The 27,356-nt window shown below is 44.1% G+C and overlaps 1 protein-coding gene across 1 annotated transcript; it reads left to right on the top strand.

Moving 5' to 3' along the window:
* Positions 1-8,667: 8,667 nt before the first annotated feature.
* Positions 8,668-22,797, top strand: NRSN1 (neurensin 1). The gene is made up of 3 exons (XM_083518116.1): positions 8,668-8,867; positions 18,924-19,124; positions 20,628-22,797. The coding sequence occupies exons 2-3, from the start codon at positions 18,933-18,935 to the stop codon at positions 21,024-21,026; spliced, it is 591 nt and encodes a 196-aa protein (XP_083374242.1). The 5' UTR covers positions 8,668-8,867; positions 18,924-18,932; the 3' UTR covers positions 21,027-22,797.
* Positions 22,798-27,356: the final 4,559 nt, after the last annotated feature.

The raw sequence follows: 27,356 nt of genomic DNA, 5'->3' as shown, positions 1-27,356 counted from the left end.
GATTCATCTGTGTCCTGATCCCGTGGCCTACCTGGCTGGCAGGCAGACAGACAGGCTGACGGTGCCAAGACCAAGTCCAAAAGCCGAGGGTTGATCAGCATCCACAAAGTCCACAGTCCAACATCCAAAGCTGAAGGCCAAAAGTCAGGAAACGAGGTTCAGGGTCAAGCCAAGTCCAAAGTCAGGATGCAATCCAGTGTCACACCCAGAGTAGAAACCCGCAAAGGCCCAAGGAATATCCAAGGCAAGTTGAGCAGACACAGCACCTCAGCTCTGCTGCCTTCTTATACTTTGTCTTCTGATTGCAGCATCTGGGCTTGATGAGGCATGTGACCCTCACCTGCTCTCAGCTTGCCCAGCTGAGGAATCACATGCCTCCTTCCCCACCTGGCCAGCTAGTGAACTAGGCTGCAGGCCTGCCTCTGCTTCTTGGTGTGCCCCTCCCGCTGTTCCCTACATCTCAGGACCTGCCATGTTCATGGGGATGGGGGCCTCTCTGGCAAGGGGTCACGCTGCTCATCTTCCTGTGCACTGGCCCCTCATCTTCCCTGTCACCCCATGAATACTACCTATACCAAGCGCAACTTCCTTATCCCCAGCTAGCTCCTGTGTGACCCACTCCCAGCTGCACCCCTCGCCAGGATCCTCTTGCTCCTCTACCTCCTCCCCAAAGTCCTGCCAGTTCATGGCAATCTAGTTCAGTATTGTTGGTGCTGGCTTTGAGTTCCAGTTAGCTTATTGTGGTATTGTCTGTCCATCACTTCTGTGCACCTTATATGAAATGCTTCAAGCAGTTGTTGTTTTTAAATCAAGATCTGGAACAATCCTATGCAATCCTCCTTACACATAACCACCACAAAATTCAATGAAGTTTGTTCTGTTTAGGATTGCACCTTACCTGGAAGCAAGCCGCATTGAACTCAGTGCAACTTTTTTCCCAAATAAGCATATGCAGTATTACACTATAATTCTAGAGCAAGGGTGCTGAATTGCTAGCCCACAGGCTGGGTCCCCCACCACCCTCAAGCATTGTTTTCTTCTGGCTCCCAAGACACCCCCTATCTTTGTGTGGTAGCAGCCAGAAAAACCTTTAGGAAAATCACAACCTGCATCTCCTGGTTGCTGCCCTTTTGATGTGCTTGAAGTAGCACTCTTGCAGGAAGGGGGCAATTTTCTTCCCCATTACTGTGCTGGGCTTTTCTTTTCTATTTTAGCACTGTTTCAAGCAACTGCTCTCAAGCACATTAATGTCTGTAAGTGCCATTATGGGGAGAGAGCATTAATGCTTGATGGGGCTTCACAGCAGGATGTTATTGCTCGGCCTCAGCCGGCTGGTTTGGTGCAACAAGGAAGGAAACACTGGCTGGATCCAGAGAGGGGCTTGAGGACTCTAGAGACCATCCATAAAACAATCCATAGAACCTCTGGACATCCAGATGCTGATGAACTACAACTCCCATCAGCCCTGGCAAGATTGGCCAATGGCAAGGGCTGGTGGGAGTTGTAGTTCAGCAATAGCTGGAAAGCCTCACACCTGCCATAGAGTCTAAGATGGATATCTAAAAAAATAGCTCTCAGAGATCAAATATGGCTAGGAAGTCTTGTTCTCATTTATTTCATCCATTGTATGCTTTTTATGTACACCACTTAGAGACTTCAGCAATTAAGTCATATATAAATACAGTACCTTAAATAAAAATCTCAGTGTATGGATCTAGAAACTCAGTGTGATTTTAAAAAGAAGAGTGTTCCTCTACATATTGCTCAGATGAATTTATCTATTATTACTTAATATATTTCTGTTGCCAGACCAGTCACTGGGAGCAGGCCCTGGCTCAAATTCAATCCTATATGTAATTTATCATAAGGCTGGAGCCTTACCTTGGAGTAAGCCTTATTCAACTAAATAAGACTTACTTCTGAGGAAATGTGCCTAGGATCAGGTTGTAAAACATTAAAACCTAATTGCCAACCGATTCAGAGGATTATGGCTTCAAATGCTTGCTGTATGGATTAGTGTGTCATATTCATGGGTGACAAGACTAATTTAAGGGGTTGAAGGACTGCAGATTATGTGATGCTGTGGTTTGTGAAAACGTATTAATCCTGGTTCTATTTTGGGGGGGGAATCAACTTTTTCAAGGGAGAAAAGTGAGGGCTGATTTTCCATGGCCTAGAAAAAAATGCAACCTTTTATTTTGGACACAGATGAGTCAGCAAGTAGAAAATGGTCCCCAACGGTTCCCAATTATAGCCTCTGGGACGCAGGCAAAAGCCTCCGTCACAAAGGAGTCTGGTGTGTGCATTCCTCAGCACTTTTGAAGGATTAGGAAGAGTGGGAGGAGAGCCAGTTCCTATTAAGGTTCGACTGGCTAACAGGAAACTTTGCAGTTCCATTTATTCATCTGTTTGAATCCCATGGTGCTACAGGCATCACAACCACTTAAACAACGGGGGAAATGGGCTTGGGCTTTTCTTGTCATGCTGGAATTTGAACTGGTTGGTTCAAAGCATCTAATCCGTAAGGGTAAAATGGCAAGTACCTCAGGTGGCAGTACCCCTCACACGCCCGGTGCCATGCATTTTGAGCTGCTCTGCCCCCCTGCTGTCTGCCCATTCAACGCATATGACTTCAAGGAGGGAACCTTCATACATAACCAAAGGTTCCCCCTCCACAGACATTCACACTGAACATCTGGGTGCTAGGGGGCAAGGCTAGGATGTGTGAGCTATTTTTCAGAATGGGGCCTTAAAGAGAGATCTCCCTGTTTCTTCATACTGCACTGAAATGGAAATCCAGTATGACTTGCGATTCGAGGACCCTCCCGCCACGCTTGTGGATAAGAAAGACACAGTGACACAGATTTAAAGGTTAATGGGCTAGAAAAGGCCACAACTTTATTGATTACAGCATGTGAGAGGTATTGGCTTAGGCATTGGAAGAACACCAATGATCGACTCCGCCCCCAGGGAGGGGCAAGTCTAACAGGGGTTAATCACCAGTAGGGGAGCCTGTTGATGCAAATACAACTGTAAGCTCTCCCCTGATGTCACTGGGGGTCGTGCCATGGCCTCCAGCCACAGCAGGGCATCGAACAGGTTCCACGACCGTCGGATTCCTTTAACGGAATAACCATAAGGAAGGGGTAGACGATGGCCACACCTTGCCCTTCCATCCACCAAACACAGATTCCAATGCCTGACCGCCAAATACCGGAAAGTTGTTGTTTGGCAAGTAACGCTAATTAAAGATGCAGGAGTTATTTATTTTCGGTAAATGACACCGTTAAAACAATACTATTTTTAAGAAGTTGTCTCCTCCCTTGAAGTTTTCGCCTCTCTGAATGATTGCATAATGCCCCTTTAAACAGTGTAAACGGCTGCATTTTTAGAGAGCCCTTTGCTTGGCAACAAACTTCCTTTCATAATATTTGCCCTCCGTAGAATTGGCATTCCCTGAGCCATAAAACCCCACAAAGCCTCGGCCTGCTACCAAGGACTTCCTTAATCAATCAAAAACGAGAGGCTGGTATTTCAGGGTTTTCCTGTCTACAAGAACAAACAGTTCTGAAGTATGTCCACAGCCTTCCCATGCCAACTGTCGCAGGACAGCTTTAATTTGGGCTTGATTCCTCCACTGTATTCTCCCCTGGATCATTCGGTACGCCCTTCCTTACGAAGTTTCCTTGAGAAGTCACTGGCCAGGGAACACTGCTATTTATGCACACTCTTGCCATATTGCTTGTCATCCTCTATTGGAACATTTTCCTGAAATCCAGCCAGCTACCTCAAACACAAAGGGGAAAGAGGAGGCGAGGCCGATGAATCTTGGGATATTTAATGTTAAGGTATTTGATGTAAGGTGAATGTTAGGAAAAGGGGATTAGTTAATTTCCTGGTTGGTGATGCCATCAGTGGCCACTAGTCACCAAGACTCCTAGACTAGTTTCAGAAGCTGAGTCAACATGACTCTGGATGCCAGTTGTTGGGGTACAACAATCAGGAAAGACCTTTTGGCGTCTTGTTCTCCTTACATCTGGTTGGCCACTGGTGGAAAATTGGATGCTGGACTAGATAGGCCTTTGTTCTGATCCAGAAGGTTGAATGAGATCCCTTCTTTAAAATAAAATTAAAATTCCAAAAAAAATCTCATTTAGATTCCTAGATGTTGTCAGAGAGGTGGTAGTACTGCAGTACTGTCAAAAGGACTAACAGGGCTATCCTATAATGTTTATTCAGAAGTAAGTCCCCCTGAGGATTCAGCTACACTCAGTCAGTTATATTGTTGTAACTGTTGGAAAGATCCAACACTAGATGGCGCTGCAGAGCACAAAATTTGTCTATGCGATTTTACATAGGTTTTTTCCCCCTTTTTGTTATAATGATTTAATTTATGACTTGTTTTTAGCATTGTCCCCCCCCCCCGCCCTGTGTGTAGATGCAGCCTGAGTTCAAAGAGGCTTACATCCAGGTAAATGTGTCTAGTGGACTGCAGCCTATGAGTCAAGGGGCTGAGAGCATACTGTCTGATAGTCTACTACAGCAAGAATGAGACAGCACAGCACAGGCCTCCAGGGTTTCCAAAATTGCTTCTGAGAAGGTGTAACAAGGAAGAACCAGAAGAACAGGAACGGAACAGGATGTGCAAAATGTGCAGAAGATAATTCCTTAAGCTTCTGCTCTCTGTGGCTAAGAAACCAATATGAATGTAGGCTGAGGGTGCCACTTTTTTCTGGAGTTGCTTCTTAAACCAAAACACTTAGCAGAGTACTTCATTATCTGTAGTGAAATGCACCACAATGGTTTCTTTTTGCAAAATTTTCAAATGCTACTGTGAATGAAATTGGAAATGCAAATAACACACACACACACACACATATGAGGCATTGCAATGCTAAGCATATTTATTAAGAAGTCCAATCTCTCCCAGCTATCTGCCTATCTCCCATTCCCACCACCCTTCTGAGTAACACCCCTCCCCACCTTCTCACTATATAGAAGGATCTGGCAACTTCTGTTTCAGTGTATCTGAAGAAGTGTGCATGCACACGAAAGCTCATACCAAGAACTAACTTAGTTGGTCTTTAAGGTGCTACTGGAAGGAATTTTTTTTATTTTGACTATGGCAGACCAACACGGCTACCTATCTACTTCTAAAAGTTGTGTAATTCTTTATCTCTTTGACATCTGATGGAAGGGCATTCCACGGGGTGGGCACCATTAATGAGAAGGCCCGCTGCCTGGTTCCCTGTAGCTTTATTTCTCGCAGTGTGGGAACCACCAGAAGGCCCTCGGAACTGGATCTCAGTGTCTGGGCTGAACGATGAGGGTGGAGACACTCCTTCAGGCATACAGGACCAAGGCCATTTAGGGCTTTAAAGGTCAGCACCAACACTTTGAGTTATGCTCGAAAATGTACTGGGAGCCTCAAAGTGGCCTGAATTCCTTTTCAGCCTATGAACACTCTGCTACCATCTTACTTGTCACACCTGAGGCTGAAAAGAGGCCTCTGCTTAACCACAAGGTTCCTCTGCAACTCAACAGATTAAGGTAGCAAATGCCCATTAACCAAGTCAAAGCCTACCATCATGTTAATCACCCAACACGAAAAGGGCCTTCAAGCAGCGGGATTTAATTGCATTCTCCGCAGAGCCTACTTCTTTGTGTTCAACATACAGAAATGAGGCAATTAAGGCTTGTTTTTGAAATGCTAATTAATTATTTTGCAAAGGCTTAATTCCTTTGAAGTGGCAATTAGTACCATACATTAGAAAACAGCAACAACAAAATGAAAGTCTCTGGGAAAACCAAGAAAACAAAAGCAGCATTTACCTGTTAGATTGAAGACTGCCTCGGACCTTTGGTCTTCCAGCTGTTTCTGAACTCCAACTCCCATCATTCCAAGCAAGCATAACCATTGGCAGGAATGATGGGAGCTGTAGTTCAGCAACATCTGGAGGGCCAAAGGTTCCCTACACCTGCTCTATAAAAAAAGATCTAAATATTCAGAAAGCTTGGTATGATCAATGGAGACTCTTCTCTAGATATGTGCTAAGGATATGATTACGGTGGTACCTCGGGTTATGAACTTAATTCGTTCCGGAGGTCCATTCTTAACCTGAAACTGTTCTTAACCTGAGGTGTGCTTTCCCTAATGGGGCCTCCCACTGGCGCCACATCACCACCACGCGCTTTCCGTTCTCATCCTGGGGCAAAGTTCGTAACCCGAGGTACTACTACCGGGTTAGCGGAGTTTGTAACTCGAAGTGTTTGTAACCCGAGGTGTTTGTAACCCGAGGTATGACTGTACCAGGAAACCTCAGAGCAACTCCTTGCTCTCCAAATATTTTGGACTATAACTCCCATCAGCACCAGCCATCACAGACCACAGCTGATGGGACTTGTAGTCCAAAGCATCTGCAAGGCACAAGGCTGGGGAAGGTTGCCTTGGAGAATAACTGAAATGCCCTCTGTGCTATTCTGCTCTTCTTGGCATCTCATTGGCATTGCCTGTTTAGGGCCATTGTTTGTTATTCTCAGTGAGCTGCTTCCATACTAAAATGAATGATTCTCAAGCAGCAGGATCCAGATGTGTTCTATACTACAAGGATAAGGAACCTGTGACCCTCCAGATGTTGTCATCCTAACCATTAACCGTGCTGACTGGTGTTGATGGGGAGTCCAACAACATTGGTGGGGTGGCACAGGTTCCCCCCCTGCTCTACAAAGTCCATTTGTTCTGTGTGATGTCCTCTTTTATGATGTTTGTTTTTATCATTTTAATCTTTGATGTGATTTCTATTTCTAAAGTGTCCTGAGTTTATTATTAGCTTAAAGGCAGGATATCAACGCACAAACAAACAATGAGCCAGCCATTAAGAAACCTATTTCTGTATTGAAAGTAACACTGAAAGATACTATCTCTATATTCTCTGATGCTGCAGATCTGGGGCAAAGAAATAACCTTATGTGCTCATACATAACTTGACATTCTCTGCTTATAATGTATTGTATTATTTATTTCTCAGATGACTATATTACTTCCCAGCAGTGTGGGATTTATGTACAGTGGTACCTCGGGTTACATATGCTTCAGGTTACAGACTCCGCTAACCCAGAAATATTACCTCGGGTTAAGAACTTTGCTTCAGGATGAGAACAGAAATCGTGCTCCAGCGGCACAGCAACAGCGGGAGGCCCTATCAGCTAAAGTGGTGCTTCAGGTTAAGAACAGTTTCAGGTTAAGAACGAATTAAGGACTTAACCCGAGGTACCACTGTATAGGCTAAGTAGGCTGAAGCCTAGGGCCTCTAAATCTAGGGGGCCTCGCCAGCCCGTCTGCTCCCCAGCAGGCAACCTCCCCTCTCCCAAAATTGCAAACCCAAGACTTCATGCAAGGGCAGGGCAACTCAGACCCAGCAACTATGAGTCTCAGAGCTAGCCAGTGGGGCCCAATTTGAAGCGGGGCCCAATTTTAGGTTGTTGTTTTTTTGTAGGGCCCCAGTTCACAGCCAAAGTCTGCAAAATCTTACAGATATAAAGAAAATCTATCTAGATTGCCCTGGTGTGGGGGCCCCTTAGGAGCAGCCCGTGGGGCCCAATTGGCCCAATTTGGCCAAATTGCTCCAATTGCCTTCAGGTCAGCCCTGATGAGACTGTGCAGGGGTTGGACTGACAAGCGTTGTACCTCACCAGAGACAAAAGAGAGGCCCTTGCCTGGTGCAGCAATTGCAACATGCTGTGCTCAGTGGTGCATGATTTTAAATCGTATTTTAAAGGGATGTTGTGGGGATTAAACGAGAAGAAGTATACCTGAAGAAGCATCTCCTCCCCCATCGTTCAGCCCAGACACTGAGGTCCAGCTCTGAGGGCCTTCTGGCAGTTCCCTCACTGTGAGAAGTGAGGTTACAGGGAACCAGGCAGAGGGCCTTCTCGGTAGTGGCGCCTGCCCTGTGTTGAGGACCAGATGTCAAGGAAATAAACAACTATCTGACTTTTAGAAGACATCTGAAGGCAGCCCTGTGTAGGGAAGTTTTTAATGTTTGATGTTTTATTGTGTTTTTAATATTATGTTGGGAGCTGCCCAGAGTGGCTGGGGAAACCTAGTCAGATGGGTGGAGTACAAATAAATTATTATTATTATTATTATTATTATTATTATTATTATTATTATTATTATTATTAAGCATGCATGCCACCTTGGAGAAAAGGTGGGCTACTAACACAATTATTGATTAATAATAATAACAACAATAACAATAATAATAATAATGTCGAAGGGCCCCTATAACTCATGACGTCTGTGACTAATGGCTGGACGCCACAGCTGAACCTGTCCATCTGTCATGGCCATTTGTCATAGATGCTTTAGCTGAGATCCCTGCACTGCCGGGGGTTAGGCTAGATGATCCTTGAGGTCCCTCCAAACTACGATTCTATTATTCTTATGCACGCGAAACAGAAGAGCGAACAGCAGGCGGGTCTCCTCCCAGCGCCTTCCTAACCGTGTCTACTCAGAAGTAAGTCCTTTCGAATTCAACGGGGCTTCCTCCCTGCTAAATGGGGTTAGGACTGTCTAGCCGCAGTCCCGTCTTTCAAGCGAGGCCTGCAGACCGAAGGCAGCCGAGAGTCCTACTGAGCCGCTCGAGGAAGTGGCGGCGGCGGCGGCGGCTCCGCCTCCTGCGCAGCACCCGGAGGCTCTCAGTGCGCAGGCACGGGTCGCGCCGAGCTCGCCGGGTGTCCATAATACGTGGCGTCTGAGGCTGGAGCGACGCACAGGCGAGAGATGGGAGCCGCGCGAGAGATCTGCGGCTAACCCAGCTGCATTTGCTCGCCCGGCAAGGAAGGTGGAGGAGAAGGCGGATCAGGTAACCCGGAGCTTTCTTAGTTGCAGACTGCTCCCGCCGCTTTCTCTGGTTTGTTTGTTTTTTTTAACCCTGCGCGTTACTTTCAAATCAGAACACAGAAAAACCGAGCTTCTGGAGCAGATCTGGGTCCGCAAGGAAGGCAGGGAGCGAACCCGTTTTTGCAAAGTATGCGTGTGCGTTTGAGCGGGTGCTCGCTGCATGTTGCATACTCTCTCCTAGCAGTTTTACAGAAGGAGAGAGAAGGGCAGGGGCTCATCTCTGCGTTTAGGAGGAGCTATGTAGACACAGTGTTTGCAACTTGCGCGGCGAGTTTCCGTCCGGGAGAGAAAAGAACCCTCACCTTTCGCTAGAAGGCTTTTTTGTTGCTTTTTAAACTTGCAGACTGCCCTTCCCCTCCCAAGGATTTGCTGATCTGGAGGAAGGCGTTGCGTTATGGTTGGGGCGCGAGGGATAAAAGAGTCCCGAAATGGTTAGAAATGAAGGGTGCGCAGGGGGCATTGGAGGAAAGTGGGGTAAAGTGTCCTCTCCCGTTGTTGTTTACTTGGCAGGTAGAAAGGGGAAGGTTCTTAAAAACGTTTAATAAAAAAACCATAAGAAACGAATGCACGAGTTTGCAGGCTGGAGAGTGCCTGGGACGCTGAAACTGTTGCTTGGCTCGTTTATTGACGTTCAGCACCTTGGAGAGCTCCCGCGCGGAAGCAGCGGGACGGCAGTGAAGGACACGAGCCGGCAAATGCCCCTGCTGGCCGGGCCTAGAGGCAGCTTTTGATTTATCTTGTGCCTTGTCTAAGAAATGTTCTTCAGCGACCTGACTGCACATTTTTAAACATTGTTTTAACTGATTTTCATATTTACTTTTTACATCGTGTGACCCTCCTTGAAACCTTAAGGTGCTATATACATAAAAAATATTAGTATTGGTATTCATTTGATTTCTAATTATTATTAAACCTAACACCCCATGCCCCATTTCCTTCCTTCCTTCCTTCCTTCCTTCCTTCCTTCCTTTCTTCTTCATAGGCAATAGATCATTGGCTCTCATGTTCCATGTATTTTAAGCCTGTAACATTGCATCCCCAGCTCCCCCCCCCCCCATTTTTCAGTCCTGGTTCTGTGGGTCAGACCCCAAAGGAAACTGTTGCCTTCTATAATTAAAGTCTGCCAATCAAAGGTAAATCATTTTATTGACAATGAAGCTTACTGACTTTTTCTTTATTGCATGTGTCTCTCAAAAACATGGCTTGTGTTTATAATTTATTGGTAATCATCTTAGTAACTTGTCAAAGAAGTATTCAACAATGACCTGCCTACCCATGGGGGGGACTTTTAAAGAGGATTGATGGGGCAGAGGCAGAGGCAGAGAAGAGGATATGAAATCCTATAGAGGATTTCCCACCTCCCACAATGGTTTGTTGGGGTGCTACTGTAAACAACAGATTGTTGCATAAGCTGATGGCAAAATGTTTGTGGCAGGTGTTAAGATGCCTTCACACAAAGAGTTAAGCATATGGCTTCTAAAGACCTATGGCCCTCAGGCTAATTTCAGGTGGGCTTCCAGATGCTGCAGGCCCACAGTTGCTCTCTGCACCACCCCTCTGGGAATTGCTTGAGGAAATGGACAGAGCCAAAAAGATGGGGGGAGAATCCCTTTGCAAGTGATCTGCTCCAACATGTGTTAATGGCAAGGGGGGAATGGATAGATAAATGGAGGAAAGGTTAAGAACACAAACACATAGCTATGCAATGCTACAAATGGCATCTCTCAGGTCATGCCCACCACTGGCATACAACTCCCTACAAATTACCTTTGAGCTTAAAGAGAAAAGGGGAGCTTCCTCACCCTTGCCCTAAATGTCTCATTCAAGTGGGTGGGTGACTACTTGACATTCATCAGGTCTTATCCAGATCACTGTTTGGAGAGATGCATGTGGTTCCTCAAGTGTTTCAGGGGATCCAGATGTTCTTCCTTGAAGAAGTGTGGGAGAACTTGTAGGGCATTGCATTTTCCCAGTGTAAAACACAGCATGCTGAGGGAAATGTGATCAGCACTGTTAGCACTTCCTCTGTGATAGTGACTGCTGTAGAGGACGTGGCAGCACAAATAAACATGGGCATCAGAAGCAGTAGTCAGCCTTCAAGGCCTTTCCAAATTCACCTTACTTTGTTAGATGTTGTTCTCTCCCTGTAACAGCAGAGTGCATAAGCACTCAAACTTGTAGAGACCTGCAAGGTTAATGTCGCCGCTGAATCAGCAACAATAATTCCCTGCCATTTTTGAAACCATTTCCTGTGCTCTTAAGGCTGCATCCTCCCCCTCTCCAGTGCAAAAAAGGACAGCCTGCCAATGCTTTCTTTAAAAAAGAAAATCTCAGAAAAATATTCCCTCTCACTTGCTCTACTTGTATATTATCTTTGAAGGTAGCATTCTATGGATTATCTGTTTCATGTCAGTGAAGGTCATCTGAACACCTAGCCATTTGATAAGGGTGAAGGGTGAATATGCCCTGGATTGTGGCATTAGGGTGACTGCTGTCCTCACAGAAGGCATGTGGGTTAACATAATTAAAGTCAATCTTACTTTTTAGCTTAAAAAATGAGAAAGTAACAAGTTATTGCAATTTTCACATTATCTGTAAGTATAACAACAAACAAGAACTAGTATTTTTCTCAAGGACTGCTTGTATAAAATAGATTTTTCTAGTTTTATTATAGCAACAACGTATAGATGAATTGTAATCACTCTGTGTGAGATATATGCTGCATGCAAACTTCTGAACAGTAAAGAGTTCTCACAAAAAGACTCATTAAGTTCAAAAACTAGAAACTTTTAAACAGCTGACTGGTCCACAGTTATCAATTCCCTCTTCTATTTTGTGGGAGTAAAAATTACTATAACAGAATCTTCTGTTTAGAAAGTTGGTCATTGTACACAGATGTGCTCATCCAAAATCTGCTAAATTTTATGTAATTGTGGGCACAGCAATACTATACTTAGGAAGAAGGAGACTCTATGGGAGAGCAACTGCCTCATCCACTTGGTGCAATTTCCGTCTAATTTTGTGGGTGTGTTGTGGTTAATGAGTGGGCTTTGGATCCTGCAGATTCAAGGTCACTCCTGACATGCCCCCTTGGGAAACCACATTTGTGGCCCCTTACTGACCCCAGAACACCATTGGCAGGCAGCTGCACCAGCAGAACCTCTCATGGGCATATTGGGGAAGGTTCCATCAGCATAGACCCTCCACACTTACACAGTTTCCTAAAGCCTGCCAACCAGACCACATTTAGCTGTAGGATTGCAGTCAATATTTTATTTTGAATTGCAGCTCAAGCCACAGTTCCTTTGCATCTGCGTCTGTTCTGTTTGCGGGGCAGGGAGGTGGAAATCATTTTATGAAATACTGATGGGGACCAATAAATGATCTAAAAAGAGCTCTAATGTGTTCATGTTTCCCTGGACTGATTGAGACAAGCATCACTATTTTTCTTCTGTTATGTTACTGGTTCACATTATACTGGTACATACTCTCAAGTTACTCATGAAAATATAATGGAATAGATTAAAGATTCATTCAGTACTTTTTGCAGCCATGTTCTCAACATTTAATCTATCTATTCACAAATCTGATCACACCTGCAATGTGCTGCTGGAGTGTAATAACGCTCAAAATCCACGCAAGGCAGCCTTTGCCATGGCAACAGAAGTTGCTAAGGGATTACCTACCAGGCAGCTGCATGTTCCAAAGATCTGATTGTACATTTTCTTTGTTTCTCGATGATCTCACTCATTAGCTATTCTGCTGTGAAAAGTTTCAGTGTCAGCTACAACTTGCCGGATAAGTTAAATCTTATAACTAAAGGGCCAGTGTAACTTACCATCCTTAGACAACCTTAGAGATTTGTATTTTATCCAACAATCAATTAGATGCAAGCAACTAATACATCATATATCAACATTTATTTTGTAAAAATAGAAGTCTTCCAATGCCTTCTTTCTCCATCGTAAGTGTGGGTTATTTTTGCTCTGCTTCATCCTTTCAGCTAACATACTTTTGTGATGACAGTCTCTGCTGTTTTGTGCCCAGAGCATAAGAGAAACAAGTTTCATAAGTGATGCCATCCATGGGACTAGATGGTCGCTAAGATCCCACATAACTCGATTCTATGGGAAAGCTTGTATAGTTGACATTAAAACTTTGTGGGGGGGGGGCCTTGCTGAAAACAGCCCTCCCCCACTTGGTGCCCTCCTGGTGTTGAACTACAACTCTCATAATCCCTGAACATTGGCCATGCTGGCTGGGGCAGATGAGAATTAGAGTCTAACAACATCTGGAGGGCATCATGTTGGGGAAGGCTGACTTAAGGGATGAGAGAAACCATTCACAGGGATTTTGCTGGTAATTCTGTTTTCCCAGTCCCAGCCAAAGTGTTTTTGGAGAAAATCCTCTTGCAGTTCAAACTTCAGCCAGTCCCTTGGTCCATTGCTTGGTCCATTGCTTGGTCCATTCTACGTTGGCCTGGCCACAAACTGGAGCAGGCAGGTAGCATGTGCTGGAGTTGCAGTACCTCGGATAGCTCCAATTGGAGTTCACCACATCTGGAGTTCAACTGAAGCCTTCTGTCCTCCTTGGGACAGAATACACCTGCAAGGTTCAGTCCCTCCTTGGGACAGACTACACCTGCAAGGTTCAGACTACACCTGCAAGGTTCACCTGCTCACATTCCTGAAGAGCACCGAGTACTAGGGCAAAACTATATATCACAATAAATGCTTCACTGGCAATCAGGCATGTGGTTACAGTGGTTTTTAACAGTAAAGCCAGAGTGTGTGCACAATTCTTCTCAAGATCACAACACACAGGGAAGGAAGGTTTTACCGTTTTCTCCCCACCCATGAATCTGATTAAAAATGCTGTGGTTATTGACAGGTAAGGAAGGTTACCATTGGTGCCAGTGGGAGCCTTTTCCTTGTCATTAATTGTAGCGTGGGAGGTGATTTTCACTGGGATCACAGCTGGGGACAGAAGGCTTGCCTCTAACTTCCCTGTGTGCTGCAGTCCCGATTAATATTGAGATCCCACACACCTGCTATTAAATAAACAAAAACTGCTAATGTGATTGCCAGTGATGAATGTAGTATCACTTAAAGTGGTAGCTTTCTGGCTGGGAGCTCAGTTCTTTCTTGCCTGTCATTCAGCACCTGCCTTATGTGCTGCCTACCTTGGCAAGCAGTCACTTGTCAGCTGCAGTGCCTGATGTAAGTGGTGCTAGTCTTTCAGTGGGTTCTGTCTCTAGAAATCCCGGTTTGGGAGTCTGGGGCTCAAGGGACTCAGTGTAAGGGCCTGGGCCTTTGTTCAACACCTGTGGGGCTTGCGTTCTTGATCAAGCAGCATCCTCCTCAGTCTTGACTGCTGTATAAAGTCAGGATGGTGGCACTTTCTGTTTAATGATGCTGTGCATGTGCTTTTTCTTGAGGCTGCACTGCATCATGGAATTGCAGTGTTAAAGCCATAAACCCTTACAGCCTACAGTGTAGTAAGGGCAATATGTGCAAGCTTTTGGGCACATGACCTGCTGAACTAGGAAATGCACATGCAAAAAGATGTTGACACACATGGATTCCAGCAGTGGGTGCGGATCCCACAACTGGGGCAGCATGCAGTTTCTGACATGCAGTTGAGGCTGGTTAGGCGGAGGCCAGTAATGGACACTACTGCTGACCTAAAAACCAAGAGACTTTCCCACAATTTTTAGTGAGAAGCTATTGGAGGCAGTGAAGGCAAGGTATGGATCGCACAGCTGGCACACTACTGCATGAGCCCTACTGCTCTCCACCTATTCATCTACAGCTGGTGAATGTGTAGGAGTGCCCCATATAGATATGGGCTGATGATGTCATCTGCCTGTGGTTGGTTCTGCTTGTCATTCACAAGCAGAGGGTGTGAGTCACCCCAAGGCTTGGCTGCCTCTAACAAATGCCCACCAGTGAGGATGTGGGCAACTGTTCAGCAGTGATTTTCATCAACTGCTTTCTGACTCATGGCTGCCACTTCAAGCATTAGACTGGGAATACATGCAATGCCAAACAGATGTGTGTTGCTTCTTTCTTTGACAGCATCAGCATCTGTTTGGGAAGAGGGGGAACAGTAAATAGAATAAACTAGCCAAAACAAAACAGAAAGGCAACAAGTAAAGGAAGGACAAGAGAATGGATGGAAGAAAAAAGGAGGGCAATGTGACCTTCTGAATCAATTAGCTGATTGCAAGGATGTTCCAGTTGGCCTTCAGATTGATGAGACACTGGTGGATATCTTTACAATCAGAAGACTTATACAGTGGTACCTCGGGTTACATACGCTTCAGGTTACATACGCTTCAGGTTACAGACTCCGCTAACCCAGAAATATTACTTTGGGTTAAAAACTTTGCTTCAGGATAAGAACAGAAATCGTGCTCCGGTGGTGCAGCGGCAGCAGGAGGCCTCATTAGCTAAAGTGGTGCTTCAGGTTAAGAACAATTTCAGGTTAAGTACGGACCTCTGGAACAAATTAAGTACTTAACCCGAGGTACCACTGTAACTGGTGCAGCTGTGGTCGCATTCTGACTGGGTTGGTTTTTGTTACATTTCCTGTTAGTTGTCATTTACAATTACTATTGTAAATTAGAGCTGTGAGCCAAAGAAGTGATGTACACTTGGGTGAGGAGCATATTGAGCCATTAAGAGCTCCACCAACTGTTTCTGCTGCAGTAGGCCCCATGGTTGAAGAGACAAACGTTGGTTTGGATAACAAGTGGCTTATCTCTTCAGCAGGGAAGACTGCTGTGGCAGAAACCGCCAGCATAGCTGGCAAATTCTACTCACTACAGCTCAACACTTCTTCGGATTGTAGCTAGAGTCAGTTGACACTGACAAAAGTGGCTTCATGTTGCCTGAATAATTATAGTTGCTCATTGTTGTTGCTGTTTTCATCATCAGTTCTTATAGACTGAAACAAATTAAAAAGCCCAAGGAAACAAAGACTTCACCTGGCTACTAGCCATGATGGGGGGCTATGTTCTGCCTACATGAAACATGGAGTCAGTGCCCTGTCTCCACGGCCAGAGGCAGTAATACTTCTGAATAGCAGTTGCTGGAAACTGATGAGAGTTGGACTCCTGCAACATCTGGAAGCCACAGCTTCCCCACTCCTCTCTTAGATGATGCCTATTCCCCATGTTTGCACCTTCTAATGGGAACATCCACAGTGCATCTCCTCACAGTATTGGGCCACAAATGGTGCAACATTGCTACTCATGTCATCTTTAAGTCAGGCATGGAGAAACTTTAGATCCTCCCAAGTGATGCTGAACTGCTATCATACCTATCCATTGTGCACATGAAATTATCATGCTTAAAATAAAAAAATAGCTGTTTGTCTCCCTGGTATACCAACTGCTACATTCTTTTGGGGTTCCAAGGTATTGGAATCCCTTGAGTGCCCATGACAAAGAAATAGCAATGTGTGTTTTACAGCAGGAAAACAAACTTTCATAAAGAATTGACATTCCTCAACCAGTAGGAGAAATACCACATAGCAGGCAGCCAACAGAGTACGTAATGTACTTTAACCTGAAACCTTGAAAGAATTTAATCCGAGGGATTTGAGGATTGTTGTCATAGTGATGGAAATAGCAGCAGCAGTCGGTCTGTGCCCACTTCTGTGACTTCTGTCTGATTTCTATATCATTTAAATAGGAAGGTTGACACTCTTCTCCATCATAGGTAATATATGCAGAGCTGCTGTTCTGCAGCTGGCTGCTAGAATGAATGACTTGACAGGAAAAGGACATGAAACCTTATCCACTATAAGAAATTAAATTTAGAAACAGGAGTTGTGGAGAAGAAATCTTGCTTTAGATCGAAGTGTCTCAATGAGTTTCATAAAAGGAAATCACACGCTATTTTTAGGATGCCAGGTAAATTTATTCAGTGCTGATCTTACTCACACTTTCCGATTCATATAATCCTACTAAATGCATCACAGGGAGAAAAGTCATGCTCTGCAGCAGAAGCTTCTGGCTGGCACTCAGCCATTGCTAATGGTGTAGTATATTATAACAGCTGTATTGCGCTGCAACTACAATAATTTCCGCAGTGTTGCTTCTGAGTTCCGCATGGATTAACGTAAGTAGCTTTTTTAAAAAACAGAATATTTTATTTTAGTTACTGGTAGGCAAGTTAGTTCAACCTTTTAAGGACTATTCAGTGCTACTGATTATTGGCAACAGGTATGTGAAATTGTCTGTTAAGCAAATGCCTATTTCATAGGGCTGGTCATTCTCTTGGGACACCGCTGCTGTAGCATGTGTCCATGATCAAAGGCAGTAAGCTAGCCAACTCAAAATCTTTCTGGGCAGGGGCTGTGAGCACAGCCAGCGAGGGATGTCAAGCTCTTTACAAAGGTGAGAAATTATGAACATTGGTCTGACTCAGACCAAAGCTTAGTAATGTCTCCTCTGCTCACTTCCCAAGACATTAGGCAGAGATCCTTCCCAGTCTTACTATCCGATTAGCCAGAGACCTCCACAAATCATACACACTGCTTCTGAGCTACAGCCTTACCATTTAAGAGTACATTCAAGAAACAGGGTGCTCTTGGTGTTATGTGTAGAAACAAAGAGGGGAATCAACTAGGGTGGGGACTTGCAGACTGAGGGTCTAACAGACATGATGTGGACCTTGGCAAAAGGCGCTTAGCTATAAAAAAATACTCACTGTGTAACATTTAACTACACTTAAATCATGCATTGGCTCATCCATGTATGGCATTAGTGTCATTGGTGTGTCTGTTCGGATTACTGATCACTAGTAGGCTAACTTCACCTGAAAGCTGGCCAATGCACTTGCATGCTTTGAAGGCTTATACAGGCAAGTGTTTACTCATGTTCTACATCACATCCATGTTGAAAGAAAGGCAGGCTACAAATCCTGTCTTCAGATTACAGCTACTGTGGGAAGGGCAGTGTTACCACATGTCTGTTTTCGCATCCTGATTCACTATGGTCTCACTTAGATTTCTCCATACTACTACAAACCTTTTTTTAAAAAAAAATGTTTTGATAGGTGCCATGCTAAGTATCATGGCAACCTATCCCTGTTAAATAAAACCCTTTGTGGCTAGCCAAACTTCTTGGAGATTTACTTTTTTTCTGAGTTGTTGGAGGCAGCAGAATGGGTGGAAATATTAGGATGGTGTATGAACAGATTGCCACTGGTCCTGCTTCCTGTCTGGTCCTCCCAGCATTTCACACTGGCTTTGCAAAGGACTCTGCTGTGCCAGCCCATCATCCAGGTTGTGTCTGGCCCCCAACACAATGCCACCTCTTTTTGAAGTGGGAAGATCCAGTACTGAACATAAGGCCCACCTAATATTGAGTCAGATCATTGTTCTATCTAGCCCAGAATTGTTGCTTGACCCAAGAGTCTCCAGCAATAGCATTATCCAGCTTTCCCACCTGAAATCCTTTCAACTGTAGCTCACAGCAACTAAACCTGATATTTTCTATTGGAGATCTATCATTGATCTGTGAATCTTCTTTGCGGAAGCAATTGTATATATGGCGGACCCATTACCAAACTTTCCAGGGGGGGGGGTAACAGCACCCTTTCAGCCACCTGGCCATTCCTGCTTTCTCTTAATGCATTTCCATGGTATATGAGAGGACACCCCCCCCCTTATCCTTTGAGTCTCTGTGCAGCAATTGGTCAACCTAAACTAATCCCAGCCTTTTCTATGGTTGTGCTCTCCACTGTCAATGCATTTTGAGCATCTCTAAGGGGAGATGGATAGTTTTAACCCGAGGTGCTTGTTTTTGTACTGACGCTTTCATTGTGAAATGTTAAGGGGAAAACTACTATGATCAGGACCCCTGAAGGGTCTGATCGTACAATTGCCTGGAGGGTTTTCTTCGTGGGATATCTTCCCTATCAAAATGTCACCTCTATTTTTACTTTGCTTTCCTGTGAGCTGTACCATGCCTCTGTGGTACTCTATTGTCTGACCTTTTTCATTGCAGGGGAGAAGGATGAGTGCTTATGCTGACATCTGTGCATCCAAGCAGGCGCAGCAGGGTACCCCGGAAGGAGGTTACCAGCGCTATGGAGTTCGCTCTTACCTGCATCAGTTTTATGAGGACTGCACAGCATCCATTTGGGAGTATGATGAAGATTTTCAGATCCAGAGATCACCAAGCAGGTGGAGCTCTGCATTCTGGAAGGTAACAGCTATCCAGTATTTCTCCTGCAGCAGGTCTGCATCAACTATGACCTGAAAAGCCAGGCGGAGCCTCATCAAACATGCATTGTGGCCTTCCAGGTGCCAAATGTTTTTGCAGTTCCAGGCAGGCAGCAAACAAGAACATTTTCTGAGCCCCTGATTGGCTGCATTTGCCCTAGCGGCAGAGCTGCATTGTAGTGTCAGTATATTGTAAGGAGGGAGAGTCCTCTGGAGTGTTAAAATTGTGGAAACAAACAGACCATATTTTCACGGACCAAAAACAGGTCCAGATTTTCAGAATTAATTGATCCAAATTCAGCTTTTTATCTCTTCAGACTATTAAAATAATAATAATAATGAGTGTCATTCTTTTTAAAAAAGGAAGGATGTGCATAGTTAACATATTACTATTAAAGGCAATCAAACCATTCCATCAGGTTCCATTCCCTCCCATATTACATAGCTACATTCAGAATGAGTTCAATTCAGAATCACAGAGCTGGGAGGGACCATGGGGGTCATCTAATCCAGCCCCCTGCAATGCAGGAACCGTTTTGCCCAAGAAGGAGCTCGAACCCAAGACCTTGAGCTTAAGAGTCTCATGCTCTATTAAGACACCCTTTTCCAAGTTCATACACACATATGCCCCGCACCCCAAGAAACTTAATTTGAATTTATTGGCACTCTTCTATTTTAATTTTTAAAAGCTAAGATTATTCTGAGTGTGCCTTGTGCTCAGATACTGTTGATGTTGCCAGAGCTTAGGTATCTGTCACTATGCACTGGGTTGCGGCCTTCATGCATAAATAAATCTTGTATTATTCATCCATGTAACAAGTTATGGCATAGATTATTCCCCATTTTACAGAACTGAGTACTCAACAGATCCACATTTGGAGGAATTTGACTACTGGTGCTCCAAATTCAAAAATTCACTTAGGCTTGCTTCACACTTAAGATGATGAAAATATTAGAAAGATTTATGGGCCTCAGCAAGTCTCCCCTATAATATCTGGGTAGGGGGAAATTAATGCCACAAGAACAAAGATGAGTGGGTCAAATGTCTGCCATTTTGAAGCTTCCCTATTTGGTAAATTCTGGGGTCGCAGGAGACTGGTGACTGCCTTTTCCCTTGAAATGTCCATTTCCTCTCCCAAAATTGTGTTTCAGATCCCATTTCTCAGGAACCCACATATTTATAAGCCTACAGATTTATTTATGGACATGAACACTTCCTATTTCTGCCCACATCCCTGCTGAATTACCATTGTCTGTGTATCCATTGACTGCTTGCGGATGCAGTTAAGGTTGTGAAAATCATCTGTCGACTCAAATTCTACATGACAGAAGCCTCCAGGGGCTCACAGTGGCCCTGCACGTTTCATTGGTGTGATGGCAGATGTCAGTGACATGTCACGTTGATTTAATAGCTAAGACTGAAAACAATAAAGCAAAAAACTGCCGTCGCGGCTTTGCTGATTTCTGAATCTTCTTTGTCTTCTAGGTCGGACTCATCTCAGGGACGGTGTTTATGCTGACAGGGATCATCGTTCTCGTCGTAGGTTTTCTTGTGCCGCCCAAAATTGAAGCCCTGGGAGTAGAAGATTTTGTGGTGGTGGATACACGTGCAGTGCAGTTCAACAGAGCCCTTGACATATGCAAGTTGGCTGGAGCAATATTGTTCTGCATCGGAGGAACCACAATGGCGGCCTGCTTGCTGATGTCTGCGTTCGCTAAAAGCTACTCCAAAGAAGAAAGGTACCTGCAGCAGAAATTTAAAGAGAGAATTGCAGACATCAGAGCCCATGCACACCCCATCACCAAAGCCCCGGCGCATGGAGAATCCAAGATACCCGTCACGTTGTCCAAAGTTCAAAATGTCCAGCCGTTATCTGAAACCTGATGTTTGTTTTCTCTTTCCAAACAAACCCATCTTGTGAATTTGAGAAGGTCAACTTTGACCTGTGTATGAATCTGTGTTTCCCATGCAGTGTAACTGCACTGCAGCCAGTGGGGAAAGGAGCAGATTGGGAAGGAGGTGGAAATGGCTTGAAGGGGATGGTTCAGCCATCAGTGGCTTGAACAAAGCATTAATGTATGAGTTGTTCTCTTATTTTTAATAGTTGCATTGAACCCTTGCAAAGCACCATTTGATTGCCCTTCCCTTTAAATTTGTCACCCATTTTGTGCTGCTTCCAGTTAACTGACATGTTCATACCTGTTTTATTGTGGACGGCTTCAAGTTATGTTCTCTTGGCTCTATAGCCAAAGTCCAACAAAACGATATTCGTGCATGTTGGAGAGAACCATCATGCAGACCATGGGAGCAGCTTTCTCATTTCCACCACATGTGCTTGTACTACTGGGGAAGAAAGTTGTCTTGCAAACCAAAAGACAGCTTTTCTCTTCAGCACCATGAGTTGCTGTGGTGGGAACATAATGGGAACCTGTCAATGCCCTCACCTGATCATTCGTTTGTTTTTAAACAGAAATGACAGATCATTAATGAGATATTCCATATTTTCCCAGTCCTGTTATAGAAGAGTTATAATAAGCCCTTCTTTGTGAAGAGATCCATCCATTACTGTCATCTGAAGAGCAGCCTTTAGAGTCTACCAGTGAAATCCTATGCACGTTTACTAAGATGGAGGTTCCACTGAGTAGAACTTTTTTCCATGTAAGTGTCTACCAAATTGCAGTCACTAGAATTCCATGCATTCTTGTAGCAACCTGCATGGCGGAAGGTATGGTTCCCTAACCATCAGAAGAGGCACTTCTCAGTATTATGATTGAAAAATATCCTGTTGTGAGCTGAGCCCCAAATTTAATGCCTTCTGTTTCTGGGAAGTGCAATTTTGAAAGCTGTCATTTATAAAAAGAAGAAGAAAACTTTTGTGTGGAAGTGTATACCAAGTTAACCCACCTGCAGGTCTGGTCTCAAGTTTTCAGTAGGAAAAGAAATGTAACTGAGGCTGTTTTTCCGTACAGCGTGTGCATTTCACATTGGTACGAGATAAGAACAGTAAAAGCCCAGTTCTGTGCTTCATGCACTGTGCACTGTGTTGTGTACACAGAGCTCTTGAAGTGTACACAGAGCTCCTGGGCACATAAAGAAGGACCTTTTACATCAATGGTAGGAGCAAATGTACACACACAAAGGAATACGTGTGTAGATCTGCTCCCTTTGTTGAAAAGGGCATCAAAGCCCCTATGCCTGCAGCAAATTTCTGGACTGGGGAAGCCACGGGGCAAGTTCCTCCATGTTGTTGCCTAACTTCCATGAATTCCAATAGGATTTGTGCAGGAACATTTCCTGGTGAATCATGCATATTTTTTAAAGCTAAGAGATTCTTCATTCCTTAAATCTGATTGCCTGAAAGAAACTATTAAATGTGATGCTTCTATTTTTCTAGATAATAGAAAGAGCTTATCCTTAATCATAGTACAGTTGTGTTGACGCTTACCTACAGATTTGTCCTTTCCACTAAAGATATAAATCATCTTTGTCTCTCTCTGTCTGTCTCTCTTGCTATAAAATTCTCTTCCTTTTATTCTATGGATCCAAAACAAGACTATGTAAAGAGATGTGACCTTTATATTCTTTGACAATATGTGCCCACCTTATAGTTCTGTCTATTTTTTTCAATGGATTAAATAAAATTATGAAGAACTGGTGCTGTTGATGGAAAATGTTTCCTTTCAAAATATCAAGTGGGCATAAGGAGCTGGATGGCCCAGCACAGAGATGACCTCCCATCAGCCTTGGTCAGCATAGGCAATGGTCAGGGAGAGAGAACTCACAACATAGCACTGGCAGTGTAATCACATTCCTGGAACAAGGGTTCATGGCCCTTTTGCCAACCAGCCAAACAGAGGGGCCAGGAAATGCAACAAAGGCTGGTAGACACAGACACTTTCCTTTAACCCTACCATAGGCCTTACGTTTAAAAAATGTTTTCATTTACAAGTTGCATCTATGGCAAAGTTATGTGAAGTAGTTGTTTGGGCAGCAGATGATGTCAAGGGCATCATGTTCCTACATTCAGTGTAGGTATATATATATCTAAAATCAGCTCCTGTCGGGAGTGGTGTGTGCAATTTCACCCTCTTTCTTTTGCAACAGATGCATGAAGACATCTGGGATTAGAAAGGTTTCTACATCAAATGGAAGCACATCTCTTCCCTCTCTAGTTAGATGCAGCCCCAGAGATCATGGGCAACACCATCCCACGATATCTCCAAGGACTTACTTCTCTCTTCTCTCAGCCTCTTAAGTCATTTAGCAGTTTTACTCACCCTGCTATCATGTAATGTGTGAGGTCCAGAGGGTGGTTACATGAGAACAGGCCTTCTCTGTAGTGGCTCCCCATTAGTGGAATGCTCTCACCAAGGAGGTTTGCCTGGTGCCTTCATTATGTATTTTTTAAGTATCAGGCAAAAGCGTTCCTCTTCAACCAGGCCTTTGGCTCTTATGATGAAGGGAGATATATAAATCAAATCAAATCAATAAACAAAATAATGCAAGGATGAGGAACCTGTGGTCTGCCAAATGTTGACAAACTGCATCATTTATCATCTCTAATCTTGGCCATGGTTTCTGTGGCTGATGAGATGTGAAGCAAGTCCAACAACACGTGGAGGCGCAAAGGTCCCCATACCTGGTTTAAAACATGAACTAGAAGTTCCCTGCTAAAATTTCAATTGTACCATGAATTCCATGGGAGGCCTTGCATATGTCTCGCCATATTAATTCCCCATCCGCGTTAGCAGGCTAATTATGCTTGTCAATCCTTATAGGGCCGTTGCAAGAGTTACTGAAATAATATGAGTGAAGTGCTTAGAGAAAGCATTCTATAAATTCTTGTCATTCTTCTACAGATACAGGTGAAACTCAGAAAATTAGAATATTGTGGAAAAGTTCATTTATTTCAGTAATACAACTTAAAAGGTGAAACTTATATATGAGATAGACTCATGACATGCAAAGTGAGATATGTCAAGCCTTTATTTGTTATAATTGTGATGTTTATGGCGTACAGCTGATGAAAACGCCAAATTAACAATCTCAGAAAATTAGAATATTAAATGAAATCAGCAAAACAAGGACTGCAAATAGAGCAATATTGGACCTCTGAGAAGTAGAAGCATGCACATGTACTCAGTACTTGGTTTGGGCCTCTTTTGCATCAATTACTGCCTCAATGTGGCGTGGCATGGATGCTATCAGCTTGTGGCACTGCTGAGGTGTTATGGAAGACCAGGAAGCTTCAATAGCAGCCTTCAGCTCTTCTGCATTGCTCGGTCTCATGTCTCTCATCTTTCTCTTGGCAATACCCTATAGATTCTCTATGGGGTTCAGGTCAGGTGGGTTTGCTGGCCAATCAAGCACAGTAATCCCATGGGCATTGAACAGGTTTTGATACCTTTGGCAGTGTAGGCAGGTGACAAAGTCCTATTGGAAAATGAAATCAGCATCCCCATAAAGCTCGTCTGCGGAAGGAAGCATGAAGTGCTCCAAAATCTCCTGGTAGACGGCTACGTTGACCCTGGACTTAATGAAGCACAGTGGACCAACACCAGCTGATGACATGGCTCCCCAAATCTCTTTTCTGATGAGAGCAGCTTTTGCATCTCACTTGGAAACGAAAGACCCAGAGTCTGGAGGAAGAATGGGGAGGCACACAATGCCAGGTGCTTGAAGTCCAGTGCGAAGTTTCCAGTCTGTGTTGATTTGGGAAGCCAAGTCTTCCATAACACCTCAGCAGTGCCACAAGCTGATAGCATCCATGCCACGCCACATTGAGGCAGTAATTGATGCAAAAGGGGTCCAAACCAAGTACTGAGTACATGTGCATGCTTCTACTTCTCAGAGGTCCAATATTGCTCTATTTGCAGTCCTTGTTTTGCTGATTTCATTTAATATTCTAATTTTCTGAGATTGTTAATTTGGGGTTTTCATCAGCTGTACACCATAAACATCACAATTGTAACAAATAAAGGCTTGACATATCTCGCTTTGCATGTCTTGAGTCTATCTCATATATTAGTTTCACCTTTTAAGTTGAATTACTGAAATAAATGAACTTTTCCACAATATTCTAATTTTTCGAGTTTCACCTGTACATGCATTTATAGCCACAGTGTCAAATCTTAATGAAAGGACTTTGGTCTTGCTCTTTTCATGTCAGTAGAAACCTTGTTTACTGCAGTTTGCTTTCACTGCCATCAAGCTAGCAGTGTGTGGGCAGCAGCAAGGCAGAGCACAATGACCTTTTCCAATGTGATGTTTAATTAAAGATTGTGAGGAGCAGACTTGTGACATTTTGAGTATTACAGTGTGGCTTGCTGAAGGACATTTAAAATGATGGCTGCAATATCCACTAGTCTCCTTCCATCTTCCCCACTTCCCTTTTGATAACATCATTTCTGAAATCAGATTGAAAATCTAATTTACACCCCTTTCTAGAAAAATAAGGCAACATGATATATCTCAAAAATTATTGCTCAGAAAAAAGAGAGGCCCAGACGTTATCTTGCAGTGACCTTGTTCAGGATGAGAAACACTCTCAAGAATTGGAAACTTGCAGTCACTGGTTAATAGAAATACTAATGCTGAGGCAATATCTCTCTGAAGAGCAGTTGCTGAAAATCACAGGTGAGGAGAGGGTCGTTGCACTTGTGTCCTTTTCATGGGCTTCCCATGGGCATCTGGTCTGCCCCTGTGAGAGAAGGATGCAGGATTAAATGGGTCGTTGGCTTGATCCAGTAGCCTCTTGTTATGTTCTCATGAGGCACGATCAGCTCTTGACATTCAGTGGTATACACACTTGTGTGAAGGCCTGTAGCTCAGTTGTAGAGCAACTGGTTTGCATGCAGAATATCCCCATTTCAATCCCTGGCACCTGCTGGAAAGGATACCTGCCTCTAACCCTGGAGAGCTACTCCTGTAGGTAAGGTAAAGGCTAAAGGACCCCTGGACGGTTAAGTCCAGTCAAAGGCAACTATGGGGTTGCAGCATTCATCTTGTTTCAGGCTGAGGGAGCCGGCGTTTGTTCACAGACAGCTTTCCGGGTCAGGTGGCCAGCATGACTGAACCGCTACTGGCGCAACGGAACACCATGACTGAAGCCAGAGCGCATGGAAATGCCGTTTACCTTCCCGCCACAGCAGTACCTGTTTATCTACTTGCACTTTTTGGTGTGCTTTCGAACTGTGAGGTTGGCAGAAGTTGGGACAGAGCAACAGGAGCTCACCCTGTCACGCGGATTCGAACCGCCAACCTTCCAATCAGCAAGCCCAAGAGGCTCAGTGGTTTAGACCACAGCACTACCGCGTCCCTAGTTACCTTTTTGTTACTCCCATACAGTGTATTGAGTCCCCACAGCAGATGATACCAAGCAGGCTGGACCAATGGTCAGTAAAAGGTCGATTCCTGTGTTCCCCTGAAAGAACCCTGACTCTCTTTGGGAACAGATGGGAAACAGAGGCAACTTTTGATCAGTGGGGTTAACTGATTATGAAGAATGTCTTCAGTTTTTAATCTAAACTTATTTTAGTTTGTTTCAGAGGGATATTTTATATAAGTTTTAATCATATTGTTGCCTATCACATCAAAGCAAGGGAAGCATCTGGTCCTCATCTGACCTTTTGTCAAACATAACACAACTAAAATAGGGTTCATACTATTTTACTTTAAGTGTCACTTAACACTCTAGAATTATTCCCACCTTTCTAATGTCCTGAGCATGCAGACTGCAAGTGATCTCATCACCAGTCTCTAAAGCTGAAAGGTGGATAGAGGGCAAGAAGAAGAAGAAGAAGCTTGGGGGGAAGTAAATATGTTGAACCACAGAAGAGAAGGAAAATGGCCTTGAGAATGGATTGGGAAGTAAGGGGAGGCTGTTACCAAACACTGGTGTGGGAAATCTGATTTCTGTAATATATGTGCAGCATAAGCCATGTTTTTCCAGTAATGGTCTTCACGACCTCTTCTCTGCTTCTGTGTAGATATTAAACAAGTGACACATTTTTTAAAAAGAAGAAGAAGCTACAATTCTCTCTGCTCTTCACTAAACATCAGCCTCTTATGCAAATTCAGAATGCTATCCTTCTTTGCTTCTGGATTAAAAACCCCAAAAGCCATTTTAACAGAAGAGTAATCACTCGTGCAATTTGTGCTGAGATCAAATTTGGCATAGCTTGATTGGCAATCATTGCCTTTTATCTCGTTTGT

The sequence above is a fragment of the Podarcis liolepis genome, assembly GCF_965112155.1.
Source record: "Podarcis liolepis genome assembly, chromosome: 8".
Classification (NCBI taxonomy): domain Eukaryota; kingdom Metazoa; phylum Chordata; class Lepidosauria; order Squamata; family Lacertidae; genus Podarcis; species Podarcis liolepis.
Note: the sequence above shows the minus strand (reverse complement) of the source record. Positions and strands in the feature narration are given on the sequence as shown.